General features: G+C 51.7%; 1 protein-coding gene and 1 long non-coding RNA gene across 2 annotated transcripts; one reads left to right on the plus strand and one right to left on the minus strand.

Moving 5' to 3' along the window:
- Positions 1 to 1,250: 1,250 nt before the first annotated feature.
- LOC136994291 (uncharacterized) lies at positions 1,251 to 3,891 on the minus strand. Its single transcript, XR_010886441.1, has 2 exons — positions 3,700 to 3,891; positions 1,251 to 1,784 (listed from the first exon to the last, which is right to left on the minus strand). It is a non-coding gene; the product is annotated as an uncharacterized lncRNA (long non-coding RNA).
- A 2,741-nt stretch (positions 3,892 to 6,632) lies between these two features.
- Positions 6,633 to 18,253, plus strand: UBXN11 (UBX domain protein 11). The gene is given in 15 exon segments (XM_013941282.2): positions 6,633 to 6,718; positions 7,092 to 7,129; positions 7,781 to 7,873; positions 8,235 to 8,335; positions 9,089 to 9,143; positions 10,181 to 10,257; positions 10,742 to 10,856; positions 12,271 to 12,488; positions 12,832 to 12,909; positions 14,443 to 14,563; positions 15,781 to 15,884; positions 16,128 to 16,195; positions 16,977 to 17,123; positions 17,996 to 18,111; positions 18,114 to 18,253. Coding segments are annotated over 15 exon segments (1,557 nt in total).
- Positions 18,254 to 18,348: the final 95 nt, after the last annotated feature.

The following is an 18,348-nucleotide window of genomic DNA, read 5'->3' on the forward strand; positions in this document are numbered from 1 at the left end:
CAAACCACCGCATGGAGGCAGCAGCAACAGGCAGGGCTGCATTTCCATCCCCTGCTCCAGGAGGCACCAGAACAGTTCAGGGTAATGCTGGGTCTGGAGGATGACAAGGCTTCAGGGTAGCACCACAGCACAGAGCGTGAAACCAGCAGCCCTGGGAGTTGCTCCCACATCACGGCACTGACAGGAGGGGCTCCAGGCCAGCTCACCCCTTCGGCTGAACTTGCTTTGGCAAACGACGGGGCCAGACAGCTATCACGTTCATACTGAGGGCAGGAGGCTTCAGTCCTGGCAGGAAGGCATGCGCACTCAGCGCAGGCAGGGGTGGCATCACCACAGGCAGCCACAGTGCCTGCGTCCCCTCTGTGTCCTTGGTGGGACAAACACACGACGCTTGATGCTCCTGTATTCTGCAAACGCAGCTAGACACGCACATGGAGCACAGCTAGGACGCAGGACTGCCCCCGTGCCCGGCCTTATATACCCCGCCCCCGGGAGCGGCTGGCCGGGATAGGCCAGGAGCAGTCAGGTGGCAGCACCGGATTGGTGGGGAGCACGAGCCCTGCCGTGCCATTGGTCCGCAGCTGCGCGGGGAGGGAGGATGGGTCCGCCCGGCCCGCAGGGGGCGCTGCGCGGGGCGGGGCGGTGCCGCAGCCGCGGCCCGAGCGCCGGGGGCCGTGGAGCCGGCGGGTAGCCGCCGCCTGCGGCCGGGCTCGGGGTCCCGTGAGCGGTGCCCTGTGCCCCATCCCGGGTCCGGGCGGGCCCCGGCAGCCCCGGCTCCCTCCGGCACTGGGGGGTGGCAGTCAGGGAGCCCGCGGTGACCCCCAGCCGGTTGGCTCCGAGGCCGGGAGGGCACAGCGGGTCCCTTGCCCTCAGCCGAGGCCGGCGCTGCGGTGAAGGCGGCACCAGGCGCTTCCTGACAGGAAACCCCAGCCCGGTTAGGCGGCCTGGGCCTCTCGCGTGCCGCGGGCCCCTTTGAGCACCGACGGGTTTCCGTTTCGCTGGCGTGGGCCGGGACCCGCCCCGCACCGCAGGGACCGAGGCGGCCGCGAGCGCCTCCGCGTGCCCGGTGACACGAGGGGACGTGCCAGCCCCGGCCGCCCTCCCCTTGCCGCCGGTGTGGTGGCACCCCCTTGCTCGCCCTGCAAACGGGGCACCAGGCGCCCTGGCCTCGTCAGACACCCACGGGGCCCCGCGGGCATTTCTCGTCGCCCGTGTTAAGCTTAGCGTCTCCGGCACAGATGAGGCAGAGCCACAGCTGCTATGCTGTTTTATTTCTCAAAGCCGCGGCAGCACGCCTGCTCCCTGGGCCGGGGCAGCTTCGCCATCGCGTTGCAAAAGCATCGCTGTGGCATCGGTCTGTCCTGCCAGGGCGGCTGCCTTTGGCCAGCGCCAGCACCCTGGGGTGAGGGGAGCTGGAGCGCGGCGCGATGGGCTGGAGGGCCCGCGTGGGGCTGGGAGAGCGAGCATGGAGCAGCCGGCTGGCTGGGGAGAGGGACTTGCAGGCGGGAGCGATGGCGTCATGCTGGCCGGTCCTCGCTGCAAGTGTCCAAGGAGGGCCCAGGGCCACCGTCCTGGGGGGGTCTCTCTGCGGGGCGGACTGGGAGGCCAGGGTGCTTGGGTGCCGTCGGCCCTGAGGCTCAGCACATTCGGAGGAGGAAAGCTGCAGCCAGGCCCAGCGCGAGGGAGACGAAGGCCGGGCTGCAGCATGGGGTGGCCAGGCTGGTCGAATGGCTGCTGTGGGTGGTCATGGGCTGCTTAGTGACGACGCCCGCCCAGCTGAGGGTCTGGAAGAGCAAACAGGAGAGTCGGGCACTGCTCAAAACTGGGCTGGAGGGCAGCGTGGGGTGGACCCCCCCCCCCCCAGGACCCCTCACCTGGCCTCTACTCAGCCCAGGGGCTTTATGCCACCACAACAGCCCCTCTTTGGGGACAGGGCCCTGGCCCAGCATTGCGTGGGCCCCGAGGAGGGTCTGACCCCGCTGTGACATATCTCCAGCTCCTGCCAAGATGCTTGGGCAGGGAGCATGAACCATGCTAGCCCCAAAACAGCCTCTTGCCCCTGCCCAGCCTTGCTCCGCAGGCGTCCTGAGGAGCAAATTAGGTAGAAATGACTGCCCAAAGGAGCCTAGGGGCATCCCTGTGCCAATGCTCCCCCCTTCCCCGCTGGGAGATGAGGCATCCTCCTCTCCCCTGGCTTTCTCCTTTGTGTCATACAGAAATCACCAGCTGCTTCTGGATTTTCCCAAAGGAGGACGCAAAACAAGCTCTCTCCTCGCGTTGTTCCCTTGTTTCTAGCCAGGTGCCTGTAGAAACTGTGGGGGGCAGAAGGAAAGCAGACATCTCCGCCCCTCCAGACTGCTCTGAGGAAGCACATGGGGATGTGGGGGCTTGCGAACCCCATGACGGAGGATGTGGGATGGAGACACAGGGCTGGTAACCCCCTCGTGTGGGAAAAGAAAGGAAGGAGGAGAGACACCCCCTCCTTCCCTGAGGCACCGCAGGGCAGTGGCGGTTGGAGCAGCTTTTGGCACTGGCAGGGAAGTGGTTGGGGCCAGGCCAGAGGGACCCAACAGTTGCTGCAAGCAGAAACATTGCAGCCATCGACATGAAACAGCAAGATCGCCTGGATGGTAACTTCAGGGCAGCTTCCTTCCCTCTCTAAAGACCTTTCCTTCCAAATTAAAGCATTTACTTGAATTCTTCGTGCCCTAGCTGTGCATAAACTCTTCTCCAGGTGTTTGGTCCTTCCTGGGGATTAATGAGATTTTGAGGAAGGCAGCAGTAAGTTACACCTGTGAATGGCGCACCACGGCGACAAGCGCTGCCTCATCTGCTGGAAGCGGGATGCCATCTGCCTGCGCACCTGCACTTGTTTGCACTGCTACTTGGCCCGCTCAGTCCCCTGGGGCCGGACCGGGGACGATGATGGGGTCCCTGCACGCTGCTCTGCCCACTCACAGGCACTCTTTCACTGCAAGCACTTTTGGCTGCAGCTGGTGGGTTTGCCCAGACACAGAGTGAGACTCCCGCCATGTAAATGCATCCAGTAGAGCCTGCAACAGGTCACATCACCTGTTGTGTTTGTGACTGACACAAGCCCCAGATGATCTGGGAACAAGCTGTAGAAAAATAGTTGCAGGAGCTGCTCTGAATAGCATCACCCTCCCTGAAAACACAGACACACACATAACCAACTCCCACAAAACGGTCCTCACCCAAGGAGAGATCTGGCCTCGACCAGCGCGGTGCTGGGAGCGAGTTCAAATCAAGCCACCATCAAGCCTCCCAGCAGGGAAAGAAAAATAACCTTCAGCAGGGAGAGGCAGGAGGAAGCACGCAGCCCCCGCAGGCATCCCCGCACCTTGCACAGGCCAGAGATGCTGCAAGACGGGGTAGCGAGCTGGGAAGTGCGGAGGTTACAGAGATGCATACTGCTGGCAAATAAAAAAAGCTTAAAAAAACCCAGACAGAACTATTTAAACCTTACAGACCACAGTGCAAAGCTTCTTATGAGACAGCCAAGGTTAAAGTCAAATAGCAAGTAAGATGCTCTGCTTTCTGGCTGTGGGCAGAAATTCTCCCACTTGCCAAACCCTGCAGTCCCCTGACTGCAGGTGCACCCGAGGGACAGATCCAGCTGCCCCCCCCCCCCAGCTTTTGGGGGTCCCCGGGCTTCCCCAAGCCGTGGGTTTCTCTTACCAAGCAGAGGGCAAGCAGAGTGAGCAGGAGGAGCAGGCAGGCACGCTGGATGGGCTGCATCGTCGGGGCTCGGCGTCCTGGGCGCGAAGCGTGCCGCGATGCTTCCTCATCTGCTCGTGGCGATTGCAGTCAAGGCTTTAAGCACAGGAGCTGCAGCTCCGTCTCACCAATCACACCGCAGCCCTTCCTGCCCCACACTGTTGCCTCCGAGCACGCCTGCCGGCCCTCCGCCCTTGCTCTCATCTGTGCCAACGGGCCTCCAGACCCAAACCCAGAGACCACGTCCCGCAGCAGCGCCCGCCGGCTCTCACCCCACCGGGGCGATTTCCCCCGGCTAAGCCGAGGGGCTGGTGCAAAGGGCTGCACAGGGATGCCGGCGGCTGCAGAGCTGTGCCGGAGACCCTTTGGGTGTCTCTTCCCGGAGCTGTCCATCTCCATCGCCGGGCACAAGACCAGCTCCTGCTTCCCAGCCCGTTCCTAGCATGGCCTCCCTTCCTCTCCACATCCCCAAGGTTGCCGTCATTTTGTCTGCAGGTGTTCGGCATGCGGGAGCCCAGAGCGGGAGGTCCTGGGGCAGCGGCACCAAGCAAACGCCGCGAGCCCGGTGCCCTGCCTTTGCCACATCACATAACGCCACCACTGCCCCTGCAGCATGAATCCCCACAGGTTGCTTCTCGCTGGGGGGGCTCGCGGTGCTGTCCCTCCTGCCCGTGTGGGACTAATAGTGGTTACATGTGGGGAAAAAAGGTCACGGTTCACAGGGAAGGTTTGCAAATCAGCCAACGTTTCAGTGAGGGCCCTGCCTTGCCCTCGTAATGAGCCTCTTTCCCTGCAAGTCGGGACAAAAGACAGACCCAAGTTGCCAGCTCCAATTGGGGTTACGAGACTGCGTGGTCCCATCCCGGCCTTGTTCAACCTCACCTCTAATTAAAACATCTACAAAATATTTACGCGGTGCCTGCTCTAGGTGGAAAAGATTTACCACCTCACAAACTGTCGGCGCTCAGCCGAGCTGCTGCTATCACCCCGAGGGTGGCATATCTAAAACGTGACGGAGAAATATCGCCAGGAGATAGGGCTAATGCCTGCTTGCCAAGCCCCAGGCAGCTGCTTCCTCACAACGGACCTCCAAGCTCCTCCACCCGCTCGACTGCAGCAGCAGGAAACAAAAGGGATCTGACTATAATCTTTTTAAGAGAGTGTGAAATAAGTAAATCTACTGAAACACGCCATACACAGGCATGAAATACACCTGCTGTCTTTTTTGTTTGTTTTTGTGAAGTGCTTCGCGTCGCAGAGAGCCCACTGCCAGCAGATGCAGAGCCGAGACCTGAAGGCTCTTCCGAAAGCGGCAGCCAAGCTTCACCTAATTTAGTTCATTTTTGCAGCTGACGGAAGTGTCAAAACAAAAGTCTCTTGTGCAGGGCTAACGTGCCATAAAAGGTGCTAAAAATGGACGTGCTCGGCTCCTCTCAAGCTAACGAGGCCAGCTGCCCCGGAGCGCGGAGTGGCAGAGCAGCACTCGCTGCACCGCGTCTCGCCCTGGAAAACGTTGGAAGTGCCGTTAAATGAAAAGAGGTTGGAAAACACCGCTCCAGGGGTCGATTTGGGGGGCAGAGAGACGAAAAGGCGGCCTTCGGGGCCCGGCCGGCGTGAGGGACCTCGGGCGGCGCCGCCTCCCCCGCCGGCCGCCCAGGCGCCCCCGCCGCTCGCGGGGACCCAACGGCCATTTCCCAACGGTCCCGCTTCCCACCCGCCGCCGGGCGGAGGGGTGGGGGTCGCTCCACGGAGGGGTTGGAGCGGTGCATGCTGGGACATGTAGTCCTCAGGCGGCCGCGGGACACCACGTGACCGGGGCTGAGCCAATCGCCGCGGCTCGCGTCGCCGCGGCAACCGCATGTAAACAAGACGGTGTCGCCGTGCCTGCGAGTGGGGGGTGAGTGCTGCGCGAAGGGGGGGGGGGCCCCCACAACGGTGTGCCTCCCCCCTAAACACACACAAGGTGTGGCCCCCCCCATACACAATGTGAGGTCCCCCCACACACAGTGTGCCCCCCCCGAAGCCCTCCCTGTACCACCCAGTGGGGTGCCCCCCCAGTGATGCCCCCTTCCATAGACAGGACCCCCCCCAGCCCACAGTGTGCCCCTTGCATACACACTGCGACCCCCCCCCCCCCCGTAACACACACACGCACACACACGCACACACACGCACACCCATACCCATCCATCCCTGGTCCTGGCCCCGCTGGGCCTGGGGGCTGTGACCGGCTCCCGGCTTTGGGCAGGGTGAAAGGACATGCTCTGAGCTGCCCTGAAGGGACCCTTGCGGGCGGGTGGCAGCCAGCTACGCCGAATTGTACCTGCTCCCCTGCGTTTTGCCTCCCTTGACACGGCACCCTCCATCCCTCGCACATCTCGGGAACGTAACACTGTCTTTGTTCCCCAGAGTCTGAGGCTGTCTAACATTTAAATCACGACTTCTCCTCTTCCCTCCCTGAGAAAGCACACTAGAGTCCTGCTGCAGCTCTGCACTCCAAGGTAAATCAAATTAACACTTCTCCTTCGTTCCTGAGTCTTGTTGTTTCAGTTTATTTGATACCAGCTGGTTCTTCTAGTGCTATAATCAAATGATAATTATGCTGAGACCAGCAGATTGTCACCCCACCTGCTGTATTGCATATGCTGTATGATATAAATTATGGCCATTAATTTGAGTCTCTTTTTGTCTATGATGCTTCAAAAAGTTGATTGCTATCAGCTTTCCATGATCTCAATCAATATAGAGGTATTTATTCTTAGTTGGAAGTCATTTTGGTTTTGCAGAATGGGGCACTGCAGTTTAGTGCTGTGCCTAACTGTAACAGTCTCAGTAACAATACTGGCTAGAATAAAATTCCCCAAATTTCTAATTCTGTTGCATTCTGGCCCACAATGGTCCCCAGCTGGTACCAGGAACATTGGACAGTCATGTCTAGCACAGGTCCGTATCATGTTTGCGTTTTCCCGGTTGTAAGCAGGTAAGTGTTGCTTAATGCAACTACAGTGATATTGCAAGTGATATCACCTTCACCTTTTCCTAGACTGAAGCAGTTAACACTGGCTGCATAGCATCATTTTCACCTTTCTCGGTTCTCAGACAGTTAACACATATTGCAGCTCAAGGATTTTAACTGCTGCTACAAGGCACAGATTTAGTTGTTTATGTATGAACCCACCCAGCCCAGAAAGCAGGCAATACGGACGGGGAAGATGGACCAATGAGAAAATGTACAGTTTGGGCTTTTTTGGACAGTCTGCAATTACATTTTGAAAATTTGCCCATCAAGCAAATCTCCCAACAGTTAATTAATCTGCCCATTGTTTTTATACATTCTCTCCTCTTATTTTTAGAAAAAGGACAGAGCTATCTGAGGACATTGCTCCCACTGGTAAGGCTTTTCTTACCATCCTACGTGTTTTGCACATGTTGGCAATTGTAGCTCTCTTCCTGTCCTCTATTTTCTCTCTCCTACATGTGTCCAAAATCAGATAAGTTACAAATGGTTTCCACATCCTCGGCAAGCCCTAGAACACTTCATCTAGTTTCATCTAGGTTCGTCTAGTTTTACAGTTCCATTTTAAGCCATATCTTTCCTATTTCTTGATCTTAAAGCAAAAACTCTTTCCCCTCTTGGTGAAATTTGCTGCTTCTGAGAGGTCCACAAGAGTTAATCTCAGACTGTTGTACTGTTTTGTTAAAACTGCTCAAAGTTACCACTGGTCTTCCTCACTGTGCAATGCAGAATGCTCTAAACTAGCATCATCATCTCTGTTTGGCAGCCCTATTTTGTATTCACTCTTCCCAGCTGCTTATATTGTACCCTCCCTTGGGTCCTGTGTTGTAAAATGAGCACCCTCATCCACTTGTTGTTTTGAGAGTTGGGTTATTTTGAGAGGGAGTGGCCTGGGCCTCTCTATTTTCCCCTGCCCTCTGTTTTTCTCAGCACAACTCCTACGTGTTCTTTACCTGATATCAGTAAAGTTGTACCCAAAATGCTGACCTGTTTTCTTTCTTTCATGCTTTTTGTGCCTCTTTTCAGAAGATGACAGCCTCTCTCCTAGGACAAAGAATCCAGTGCAAAGCAGTCTACCTTCTTGCTCAACAGGGACAACGCTGAAAAAGAATATGCAGGGTAATATCTCTCAAAGATTAGGGGAAACCGAGCCATCATAGTTTCTCAGTGACAGTGGGTGGCCTCAACACCCCGGGCCAGGGCTGGTTTACGTGGTCCTCCTCTTATGTACAGCAGCATCTTACACAGTGTGCTGTTGGTGACACAGCTATCTCCTCAGCTGGGAGCCAAGGGATTTATACACAGTACCCACAAAGGACCCCTTGCCCTACCTGCTGTGGCAGAACACAAAATTCTTGTGTGGAGTTTTCCACTCAGAAAATACTGCAACACATTGAGCATAAGATGCCCTATAGTGAAAATAAGCCTGCGATACCGATTGCCATTTTAGAGAGGTAACATACTGTATTTGTGCTTTCAGGTGCAGCTCCCACTGACATGGAGCTCATGTCCTCCATGATGCAAAAAATTGCTCTGTTGGAACAAAAAGTAAAGAAACAAGCACAGGAAATCCAACTGAAGGTAAAAATCCTGGCCCTTACAGAGCCTGTTCTGTGCCCTATTTTAACAGTTCAAGCCGCAGTAGCAATATACCTACTCAGACCTAGTTTAGGCAAAAACAAGTTAATCTGTAGTCTGCTCTGTTAACTACAGAAACGACCCATTGCAAAGCAACAGAGCAGTCATTATCTGTCCTTGGGGTGGGGGACATGACGGACCCTGTTATGCTGATCCTGTTACGGCTTTAAGAAATGAATCTCAGCACTCATCCCCTAATATCGGTAGCTGTTTGGCTTCAGACTTTTCTTTCTTTTGCTTTCTGAAACAGCAGCTCCTCAGATGACAAGGTCATCCCACAACAGGCCTCTTCACCTAACTGAAGTTTAGAATAAATAGTGTTTTTTAAAGTTATGACCCCAGAGATAATGGTTCAGTTTCTAGATTTGTCACTTACTGCAGGTCAGACTGTGAACTGTGCCTGAGCAGGAAGTGTAAGGGCATGAGCTACAGCTCTTGCACAGATGGGCAAGGAGGGGGTAGATAGGTCAGCATGTCCCTTATCTATTCTTGGAGCAGTGTAATTATATCCCACCCCTCATTTGAGCCTAATTAAGATATCTCTGAGAAGATAACAGTCTTTATAATCTGTCTCTGAGTGTGGTGAGAGTATGTGTACCACTGACTCACTCAGCCAGGACCAATTATGCAGACTGTACCTTATGGTACTGAAAGTAGAGGAGCTAAACATGGTCATTGTTTGTTCTGGTCCTGAAGGACAGGAAGATTGCTGAACTTGAGGGGAAGATGAAGACCCTTCAGAAAGGAGAAGGTAAAAATTGCTCTGCCCTTGGCACCCTACTCCTACCTGTGAGAGAGCCACAGAGCTCCAAACCTGCTCTCTTGCAGTACCAGGAGACCTTCCCTAGGACTTCTGACCTGCCCTTGCCTTAAATCAGTTACACACACACGCTGCCGTTTACCGAGGCAGATCCTCACTTCATACGTGCATCTGTTACTCTGCTTTTCTGGTGCAGCGCAATACATTATTTCCTGACCCATTTTCTATGAGTTACTAAGTTTCCATGAGCCTAGAACAACCGCACAGGTACCTGATAGCAGTCAGAGAAAAGAACGATAAACAACGTAGAATTTAAACAGTCTGGAAAAACAGGGCTACTCACAGCTAAGCAAAACCAAAGTTCTGCTTGGAGTCTCAAAGAGTTCTTACAGGTCCAGGTTCACTTGTCCTGTACGACAGCCTAGCTCCAAATTGAATCCAGCCTTGAGTGAGTCACTCTGCAGCTCTTGCCCCTCACTCAGTTCTCTGGAATCCAATAACCCTCTCCAGCTGAACCCGGACACATTTCCTATGATGGCTGAGCTACCTTATTAGCACAAAGCTATGGTGAATTCTCTATTTCCTTAGCAGAGAACAAGAATATGCCTGTCAAATGACAAACGGGTTTTGTACCTCATCATATATTGTTCCAACCATTCAGCCTGGCTTTATGGATCCAGTGTCAGGGGATGCCTGCTGATTTTTGAATAGGTTCCTTAAGACCAAGTAATCCAAGCAATCCACATTGTGTAACTGCTAACAGCGTCACTCACATCAGCTTCCTGCAGCATAAGACCTCACCATTATCACTGACAAATATCTTTTAGTCTGTCCACATCTTTCTCAAAGGTTGCGTGTTGAATTGTCAGGGACAGCACATAGAGCTCATGTTCAGCTCCTGTGGCTTATGAGCTCAAGTTCATTTACAGTGCAGGCAGGCTGCTGGGGGCTGCATGACATACATAGGTTATCTGCAGCTCTTCTTTAAGGCTGTGCATAGAAAAAAAAACAATCATCTTCCCTATCAGATGCTCCTGACTCATCCAGAGCAGAGGAACTGGAGATGAGGTGCCTTCAGCTACAGACCCAGGTCTGGGAGATGGAGGTGAGACTCTTGTTTTGCTTACCCCAAACTATCTGCACCTTTGGCTTGAGGTTCTTTCAGTCCTCAGGTTGCTTGGTTCTTGTCAAGCTGCTGGTTTAATGGTCACAAATCTTCACCTCCCCCCTCTGAAAAGAAAAAGCAGGTTGGATGGGAGCTACAGGGTGGTAGTAGTTTTTATACACAAATGTCTGTGCCTCCTCTGAGTCTTATCATTTTGATTCCTAGGGCTGTAGTCTTTGCAGCTACCAGAGCCTTGGGAGACTGCTATATCGCTAAAGATAGTTTCATTCTGCCTTTAGCCTGCTACTTTTTCTGCTCTGTCAGTGAGGTTGTCTGACAGGGCCAAATAACCCATGAGAAACCTTCACTTTCACCTCCCCTTCTGCATGCCACAGTCACAGCTGCATACACTCAAGCTTCCAGTTCTAGTTTCTGAGGCTCGGGGCCTACAATACTGACTTGTGTTCTCCTCTTCTTTACACAGCGGTTTCTAAGTGACTATGGTCTGATTTGGGTTGGAGAAAGTCATGAACAGCTGGAAGATTTAGAATCGTTCAAGGATGAAGAAAAGCTGCCAGCAAGGAGTCTCTGGAAGCCAGGTAAAGCACCAGTGCTCTTTGCTGAAGCGGTTGTCCTAGCTCTCACTGTATGCTTAGAGAAGGTACAATATTTCCTAGAGAAGATAAGCAGGTCATCAGAACTTGTGGTCTTGTGCTGGGGTCTTCGCATCAGCCCACCTCAGGGAAAGAGACATGGAACAATATAACAGAAGCTAGGCCAGGCCAAATGTTGATATTTTATATGCATATATTTTATAAACACCATTTGGGGGAAGAGGAGAAAACCTGGTGGCTCAACCATTTGGAAGAATACCCTCATAGCAGCTGTTTCCTGAAGAGTTGATGTACCCTAAATGTTTGAGGCTTGATTCTGCTCTAATAGGACTGACGTAAAATGGGTGGAAAATGAAATCAGATGCTTTGTGTATATAGTAGCTGTAGTAACTTACCCACATTGTCTGGATCCATCAGGGAGTATTGTTTGCCTTTCCTCCCAACAGCCATGTGAGTGGTTTAATTGGGACCTGATTGTGCTGTATGGGGCCCAAGGCTATTTGGCAATAGCTTCCTAGGAAATGCTAATGGAAAAAAAAACAATAATACTTGGGCTCTACAGCCAATGCTGCCTCCTGAACACTGTGCAAATACTGGCTAGTTATTTCTTCCCTCTTAGATGCAGGAAGAGATAAGATGGGGAAAGTAGCAGAAATAATTTTCATGATTTTCAGTTCATTTACCCCTTAACAGATTTTTTTTTCCTCTTATATAGGCCTTTTTTTCTTTACCAGATCTTTGAAAAGCAGAACGGAAAAATATCAAAGGCCCCAGGCCCCACCTCTGCCTGCATCTCTGCTCTCATTTCATTCTTCTGTGTCATCACAACACTTTTACCACTTCACCTTACCACTCTCCACATGCACCGAAACTACCCCAGTGAGAGGGAGTTGCTTTTGAGAGAAACATCTGCTGGTGGCTCGGAGCAGGCAGCCAGCTGTGTTTACACTGGCATTTCCTCAGCAAGTCTGGCCTGGTCCATTTACCCAGTTTAGACAATAAGTTACTCCCTCTGTGCATTTTGCAGCATCACGTTGAGGGACAACACTCATTAAATTACAACAAAGCACACACAAGGATCTGAACGCGGTCACAGAACAGCTAGCTGTGGCTTTAGCTGACAGCGGAATTAACATCAGCTTTTAACAAGTGGGCTGTTTCCCTGCTGCCCTGCCCTTGTGGTTTTGCACACACCCATGTAAACCTGGCAGCACAGCACCACAGCAATGCTGTTGCACCACGTTTTGCAAACATGTGGAAGGTGAAACATGGAGAGGCAGCACAGACAGCCCAAAAATATTAGGATTCAAATACATGCACCTTGAATACGTCCACACAGAGGTGAAAAATGCTTAGTTGGCATCTCCTCCCCCTCATAACTCAGCTCCTTCTGCCACAGGTGAAGCAGTTGCTTCAAAACACCAGATCGATTTCGACTTAATTTTGGAAAACGTGAAGGATTTGAATGCACTGGCTGGGGAAGGCATTTCTCAAATCAAGCACACACCCGGGGGTGCTCGGCTGAGGCAGCCAGAATCCCTCCCTCTTACACTGTATCAAAACGGGATCGTCATGTGCAATGGACCCTTTCGGCCCTATGAGAAGCCATCTACCCAGGTATGGAGAGGTTTGTAGGGGAACTCAACTTACAGCCATCATGGTATTCCTCCCCCAAGTCTCAGGAAAGGGAACGCAATAAGGATAGGGCTTGTGAGCTCATCCCAGTCATAAAAAGGAGCAGCACTGAGACCTCCCAGCCTCGCCCTTATGCTCCCATGATGCCTTTAAAAACTATTACCTGCTTGTACAGTAACTTTTAGAGATGGGGAATCTGGGTCTTCGATGCAGACTTTTCTCCACTGCAGTAACACAAATAGGAGCAGCTCAGGAGGAATATATTAGTCATGAGACAAACGCAAAGTCTGAGGAACGGCAATGAGGCTCTTATGTTTTGTTTCAGCAATGCCTGCAGGATATCATGGATGGCTATTTCCCTTCAGAGTTGCAGACACGCTACCCCAATGGCATTCCTTTACAGGTAGGCAGTGCAAAGCTCTACTCATCAGCTTTTTGAAAGAAATTGCTCTCTTGGCTCCCTTAGAAAAGTGCTCAGATTTCTTCCACTGTCACCAATCTGCCGGATCCTCCCCACAGCAAATTAAGTCTGCGGTTTCTGAACACAGCTTATAAGCAGCTAAGTTCCCTGCACGTGTGTCTTGGGAAAAGGGTGGCTAGAAACAACACCTGCTAGAGCCGTTACAGGAAATAAGTGAGTATTTGTGCATTGGGACTGAACCGTTTCTCTGCCTCGGTGAATCGTGGCTCGGAACAAGACTTCTGAAAGCGTAACAGGCTTTGTAGAAGAGAAGCAACATGTGCAGCATCTGAGTAGCTGTGTAACAACAAGGAGAAAAAACTTCTCAAGCAGTTCCCCTGGGAAAGCTTTTGTAACAGATCAGACAAATGTCTCACAAGGAAGTAGGAAAAGTTGATTTTTCCATAATCTAATTGCCTTTGGCCACTTGAGGTCCTTTTGGGCTCCAGTTTTTGATTTCTCAGAAATTACCAAAAAAAAAAAAAGAAAGAAAGAAAAGCCTTGTTTTCAGGCAGTAAGCAGGCAAGGAGAAGGAGCCTCAGAGGACTATAATCTAGGTCTTCAAATGCATCTGAAACAGCAGGCACAGCCAGAGGGGTACACTCATCTACTGCCATGAAGAATGCAGGCCACAACTGCATAGGCAAATATTACTTCAGCCAAGCTGAGATGGTAGGTGTGGTGGTTGGAAAGGCAGGTGGGAGAGGAAGGACTGTTGCAAGGCTGTTGGATCTGTGGTTTGCTCTAAGCCCTGCGCAGCTGGCCAGGACTAGAAGCCATAGAACAGTCCTGTAGGCTGGGGTAAATACAGACACAGAGTTCATCCAACTCTGATTTGGACAGTCAGGTGTAAAAGCGACATAAACAGAACCCAAACAGAAAGACTGTCCCTATTTGTACACCTCTCCCACACTGCTGGGGGCCTCAGACTAGCACACTTCCTTTCTTGGTTTGTGAGAGCTGTCTGGCAGTCCCCGCGGCTCTCATCTCTTCTCCTGCAGCACTGGCTTAGCCTAACTGCGGTGTGAGTCTGGCAGCAAATCCCTCTTCACCCCCAACCTGCTTTCACATTACCTTCCACCTGGAGAGCACTTTCAAGTGTGGAAAGTGAGACACAGAGGGAAGGTCAGGCCCAAGCACATTTCTTGCAGTTTCCTGATGTAGAGAGGGGGCAGCTTTCCTGTGCCTGTTGAGATGGATGAATGACCACTCTGGGGGTCTGCATAGGCCATCAATGAGTTCTGGACTTCAGGAAGCAGCCAGAATTTACTTTGTTTGAGAGCCTGTAGGAGCTGAAAACATATTTCACTGAGTTTTGACAAGTGGACCAACTTCACAGGAACCAGCTCTCTCAGTTTCATTTGGGGTTTACAGCTCTTGGTTGTTCTTCCTCTGTTTTATTGTGCTCTGATGCAGTGAGAACTGGTTTGGGGCAGCAGTCAGATTTGCTTACAGCAGACAGCCTTAATTCAACAGGTCACTGACAAGCGGGACGTGGTATTTCAGGAGAGACGCCTTCCAAGGAGTTTTCCTGGCCATGGCCAAGTGGTTGGCCATTCAAAATCAAGTGAGGTGCAGGAAACCACTGAGATCCCAGGTAAATTCTTAAACCCGCCTGGAAAATCACAGCTGACTCCCAAGAAGGAAAATAAAAACCTTACCAGGGTGGTCCAGCTAGCAAGAAATGAATGTGTAGGGTCTCAGCAAGACAATATTTCTGGGTCAAAACCCTCCACTTGTAGCCCCAGTGTTGCTTCAAGAGCTGTGAGCCAGCCAGCACACAGGTGTCCTTTTTATCACTAAATCTTTCTAAAGAAAGAGACATGACAAGTCATAAAAGACCATAAGATCAGCAGGTTTCCCAAAACACGCTTGACACTCCCCACCTCCCACCACCACTCTGAAAGACCCTGCTCCTTCTAGCTTCGCCCATGTCAACAGCATCCAAGGATGTCAAGGGAACCATGCAGACATGGGGGAGGGTAGCTTGCAAACACCCTTTTGGTTCCTGTACAAGTTCCATCTGTAAAGGCAGACATCTGTAAGCAGACCCATCTTAACTATTCCAAAACCAGCATGGTTCCTCTTCAAACTTTCATGAGAGGATATGGTATATAAGGTCAGGCCACAGATTCCTCATTTTGCTTCTAGATTCCAGCAGTCTGCTTAAGCAGTACCTGTCAGATACTGTCATTGTTTGGAAAGCCAAATACATTCAGTCATATAGACTGAAAATAGTATTAGTTTTGTGCATGTATAACCAAATAATCTGTACAGTTGCGTTAGTCATCAGCAACAATGTCATCATCCTATATATATAATTACTACACTACTCGCTTACTGATCTCAGGGACATTCATAAATGGAAGCTGTGCTAAATGTTTCTTTTATCTAAATGGTAAAAAGTAATTGCTCAGTGACACCACACAGAAAGGAACTGATACCTACAAATACACCCTCACAAGATGAAAAGTTTTCCAAGTTTGTAAGAATTGCCATAGTTTCACCAGTTTTCCCCATTCAGAGCAGGGCTAACTAGGTTCCTGCCAGTTGCTCGTCCCAGCTGTGTGCTGTAATAAACAGGCTGCACAGTCACTTGCTGCTTATGTTGACAATGAAACATTCAGTGGGCCAGACAGTGGGACAGCTTCAACAGTGGAGACCGAGAAGAACCAGTCTCGGCATAGCTAGAGGAGGTTAGAGCTCTCCCTGTTGGCTATTCGGGTCTCTTGTTTCACCAGATCAGCATATTCTGATGGAAAACTGTTTGTCAAAAAGGTGTCACATGGACACATTTCCCCTCTGCTCTGACAGGTCCCAAACTCTCACTGGAGCAGTTTCTGAACAAACTCCCCAAGTCCTTGATCCGTGGAGGACAAGTGATCGATGTCCGAGACTCAATCAGAGCAACGCTGCAGGTACAAGCAGGCCCTGCGCAGGTCCACAACGCAAGGCTGGCTGCGGTTCCCGGGGCTCAGCGCCCTGTGCAGCACCATGCACCTCCTCCTCGGGCCTCACTCAGCTCTGCATAACCTCCTCCTCCCCAAAGAGGCTCCACTAGAGGACACGTGGCACTTTGTCACCCACTCCTGGGCTTTTTTGGCACTGCTTTGTCTCTGTGCAGAGCTGGCAGTGGCTGATGCTCACCTGTTTGCTTTCAGGGCTCCGATGGGGTGCAGAGCAGTGAAGTGATCCAAGTGGAGACACCTAGGCTGGCTGCCCTGAAGAGGTACAGGCACAGCCCCTCCATCTCTACCACACTGGGCTCTTGTCCTCCTCCTGTTTTGTCACTGCAAGCTTCTTCAGGGGGTTGAGCTGAGGGAATAAATAGACTTGCCTCTTTTTGCTCCTTTTATCTTCCGCCTTAGAAATAAAAAGCAGACCAAGTTGGGTCTTTTGGGGAAGACCGCTGAATTTTTTGTGGTGAGCTTGCCGTCATTTACATCTTTAACAAAGACTTCTGTTGTTCAAAATGTTACTTACTTATAGCTTAAATACTTTTCATAACAGCAAGCCAAAGGCTAAGAGTTTGAAACCATCTAAGAAGCCATTTAGCTGTTTGTCATCATGCTAAATAAGAGAATCCCTCCAGGAAACTGATGAGCAAGCAGAAGGTCACACTAACAGCACTTTTCCACTCAGAGTCTTCTGGGCAAGATAGGACCCAAATAGCTAATGAAAAAACCCCAAGCAGATTAATTTTAATCAAAAAAGTAGAGCAAAGTACTTGCCAAGCAGCCCTGATCTAAAATAAAAAAGCAAAAAAAGGTCAGCAACCTTCTTTGCAAAACTCTTTCAAGCAGTGACAGCAAAGTAGCAGCTTGGTCTGTGGGTCGGTCCATTTGCCTGCAGTGAGACAGGGCCATGCTGACCCTGTTTCAGCTTCTCCCCATTTATTCGGATCGCCCTGGCATGTCAGAATCTGTCCGACCCTGCCCACTGCATAAAGCTTGCGATCTGCTGGTGGCAGAGTCCTTGCTCCTCAGCTAACAAGGTTTTCTGACCTCCAGGGTGAAGACAGCTGAAGAGGCTGAGCCTCCTGCCCCAGATATCTGCACTCTCCGGATCAAATCTGAGACCGGGGAGCAGACATACATTGTAAAGATGCTCTTCACAGAAACCATAGGGGACCTGCGCCAACACCTCACCCACACCAGGTAGGCCTAGGACCTCCTTCCCTCTGGGCTCTCTACCCCAGTTTGTCAAGCCCCAGGGAAGGTTACGCAGCTGCTGCTCCAGGCCCTGGAGCTGTGTTTCAAGCAGATCAACACAAGCCGAGCAGGGCTCAGGGTTACAGTCCCAGATGCCAGGAGGTACCAGGCATCCTCTCCTCTTTTGGCTCCTCTTAATACCAGAGGTGCTCTCTAGGAAATAGTCAGGGTCAGACTCTTAGTTCAGAGCATTTAACATCCCACCTCTGCCAAAAATTGACATATCAGCAGAGATACGTCTCTCTTGTCCTCTCAAAAGTCCCATCTCACCTGGGTCCATCACTGCCTTCTAGCACTTCCTTCCAGCTGCTCAGCAGCAGTCACTTGACTATTGCCACTGTTCCCCAAGGTGTTTGCACAGCCCGGGGGCTAAGCTGCAGCCTTCAACTTGGGTGACAGATCAGCTGTGGAACAAACCATCCTTGGCTCAGCCAACTATCTCCCAGTGCACTCAATGCTGCCCAAGGGACTCTCAAATCCTTTTGGGGGCAGTTCTAGGCATCTGAGGGGACCCATTTGCTCTCCCCCTTGCCCCACTCCTGTTGTGGCCTGTGGCCATGGCCTCAGTTTGAGGCCCATGGTGAGCTCACCACTGTTGGGATGTAAGTGTCCTTCGCTGCTGCAGCTGTGCAGGCTGAAACGGCTGCTCTGTGCCTCATTGTTTGCAGTTAGGACAAGAAGCCCTTTTTCTGCTTGGCCTGTGCTTGTAAAACAGTCTCTCCCTCTGCTCTTACATAACTGCAGCTGGATTAGCTAGAGCATCGGAGCAAAACCTTGGGGGATCCTGTGAGAGGAAAAATTGTGCTGTTCTTTCCTAGGGGTGGAGACTCCGAGTCATATGAGATCATCAGTACCTTTCCCCAGAGGGTGTACATGGACAACTCCCAGAGCCTGCAGGACTGTGGCCTGATCCCTAATGCCTCCTTGCTGCTGCGGGAAAAGACCCCTTCCAACAAGGGGGGACAGGGCTGCAAACAGCTCAACAGCTTCTAGCAAGACGGTTGCCATTCCAGCTGCTCCTCCTGTCGGGACTGGGCTGGTCTCTGCAAGAGGAAGGAGTTGCCTTGCACTGTTAGCTAAATTATAACCTCCCTCTGAGCTGGGAACAGAGAGGAGAGTGTTGTCTTTCTAGATTTAGTTTCATAGCACTGTTACCTGGGACAGCGAGAAG

The sequence above is a fragment of the Apteryx mantelli genome, chromosome 27, assembly GCF_036417845.1.
Source record: "Apteryx mantelli isolate bAptMan1 chromosome 27, bAptMan1.hap1, whole genome shotgun sequence".
In the NCBI taxonomy this organism is placed as follows: Eukaryota; Metazoa; Chordata; class Aves; order Apterygiformes; family Apterygidae; genus Apteryx; species Apteryx mantelli.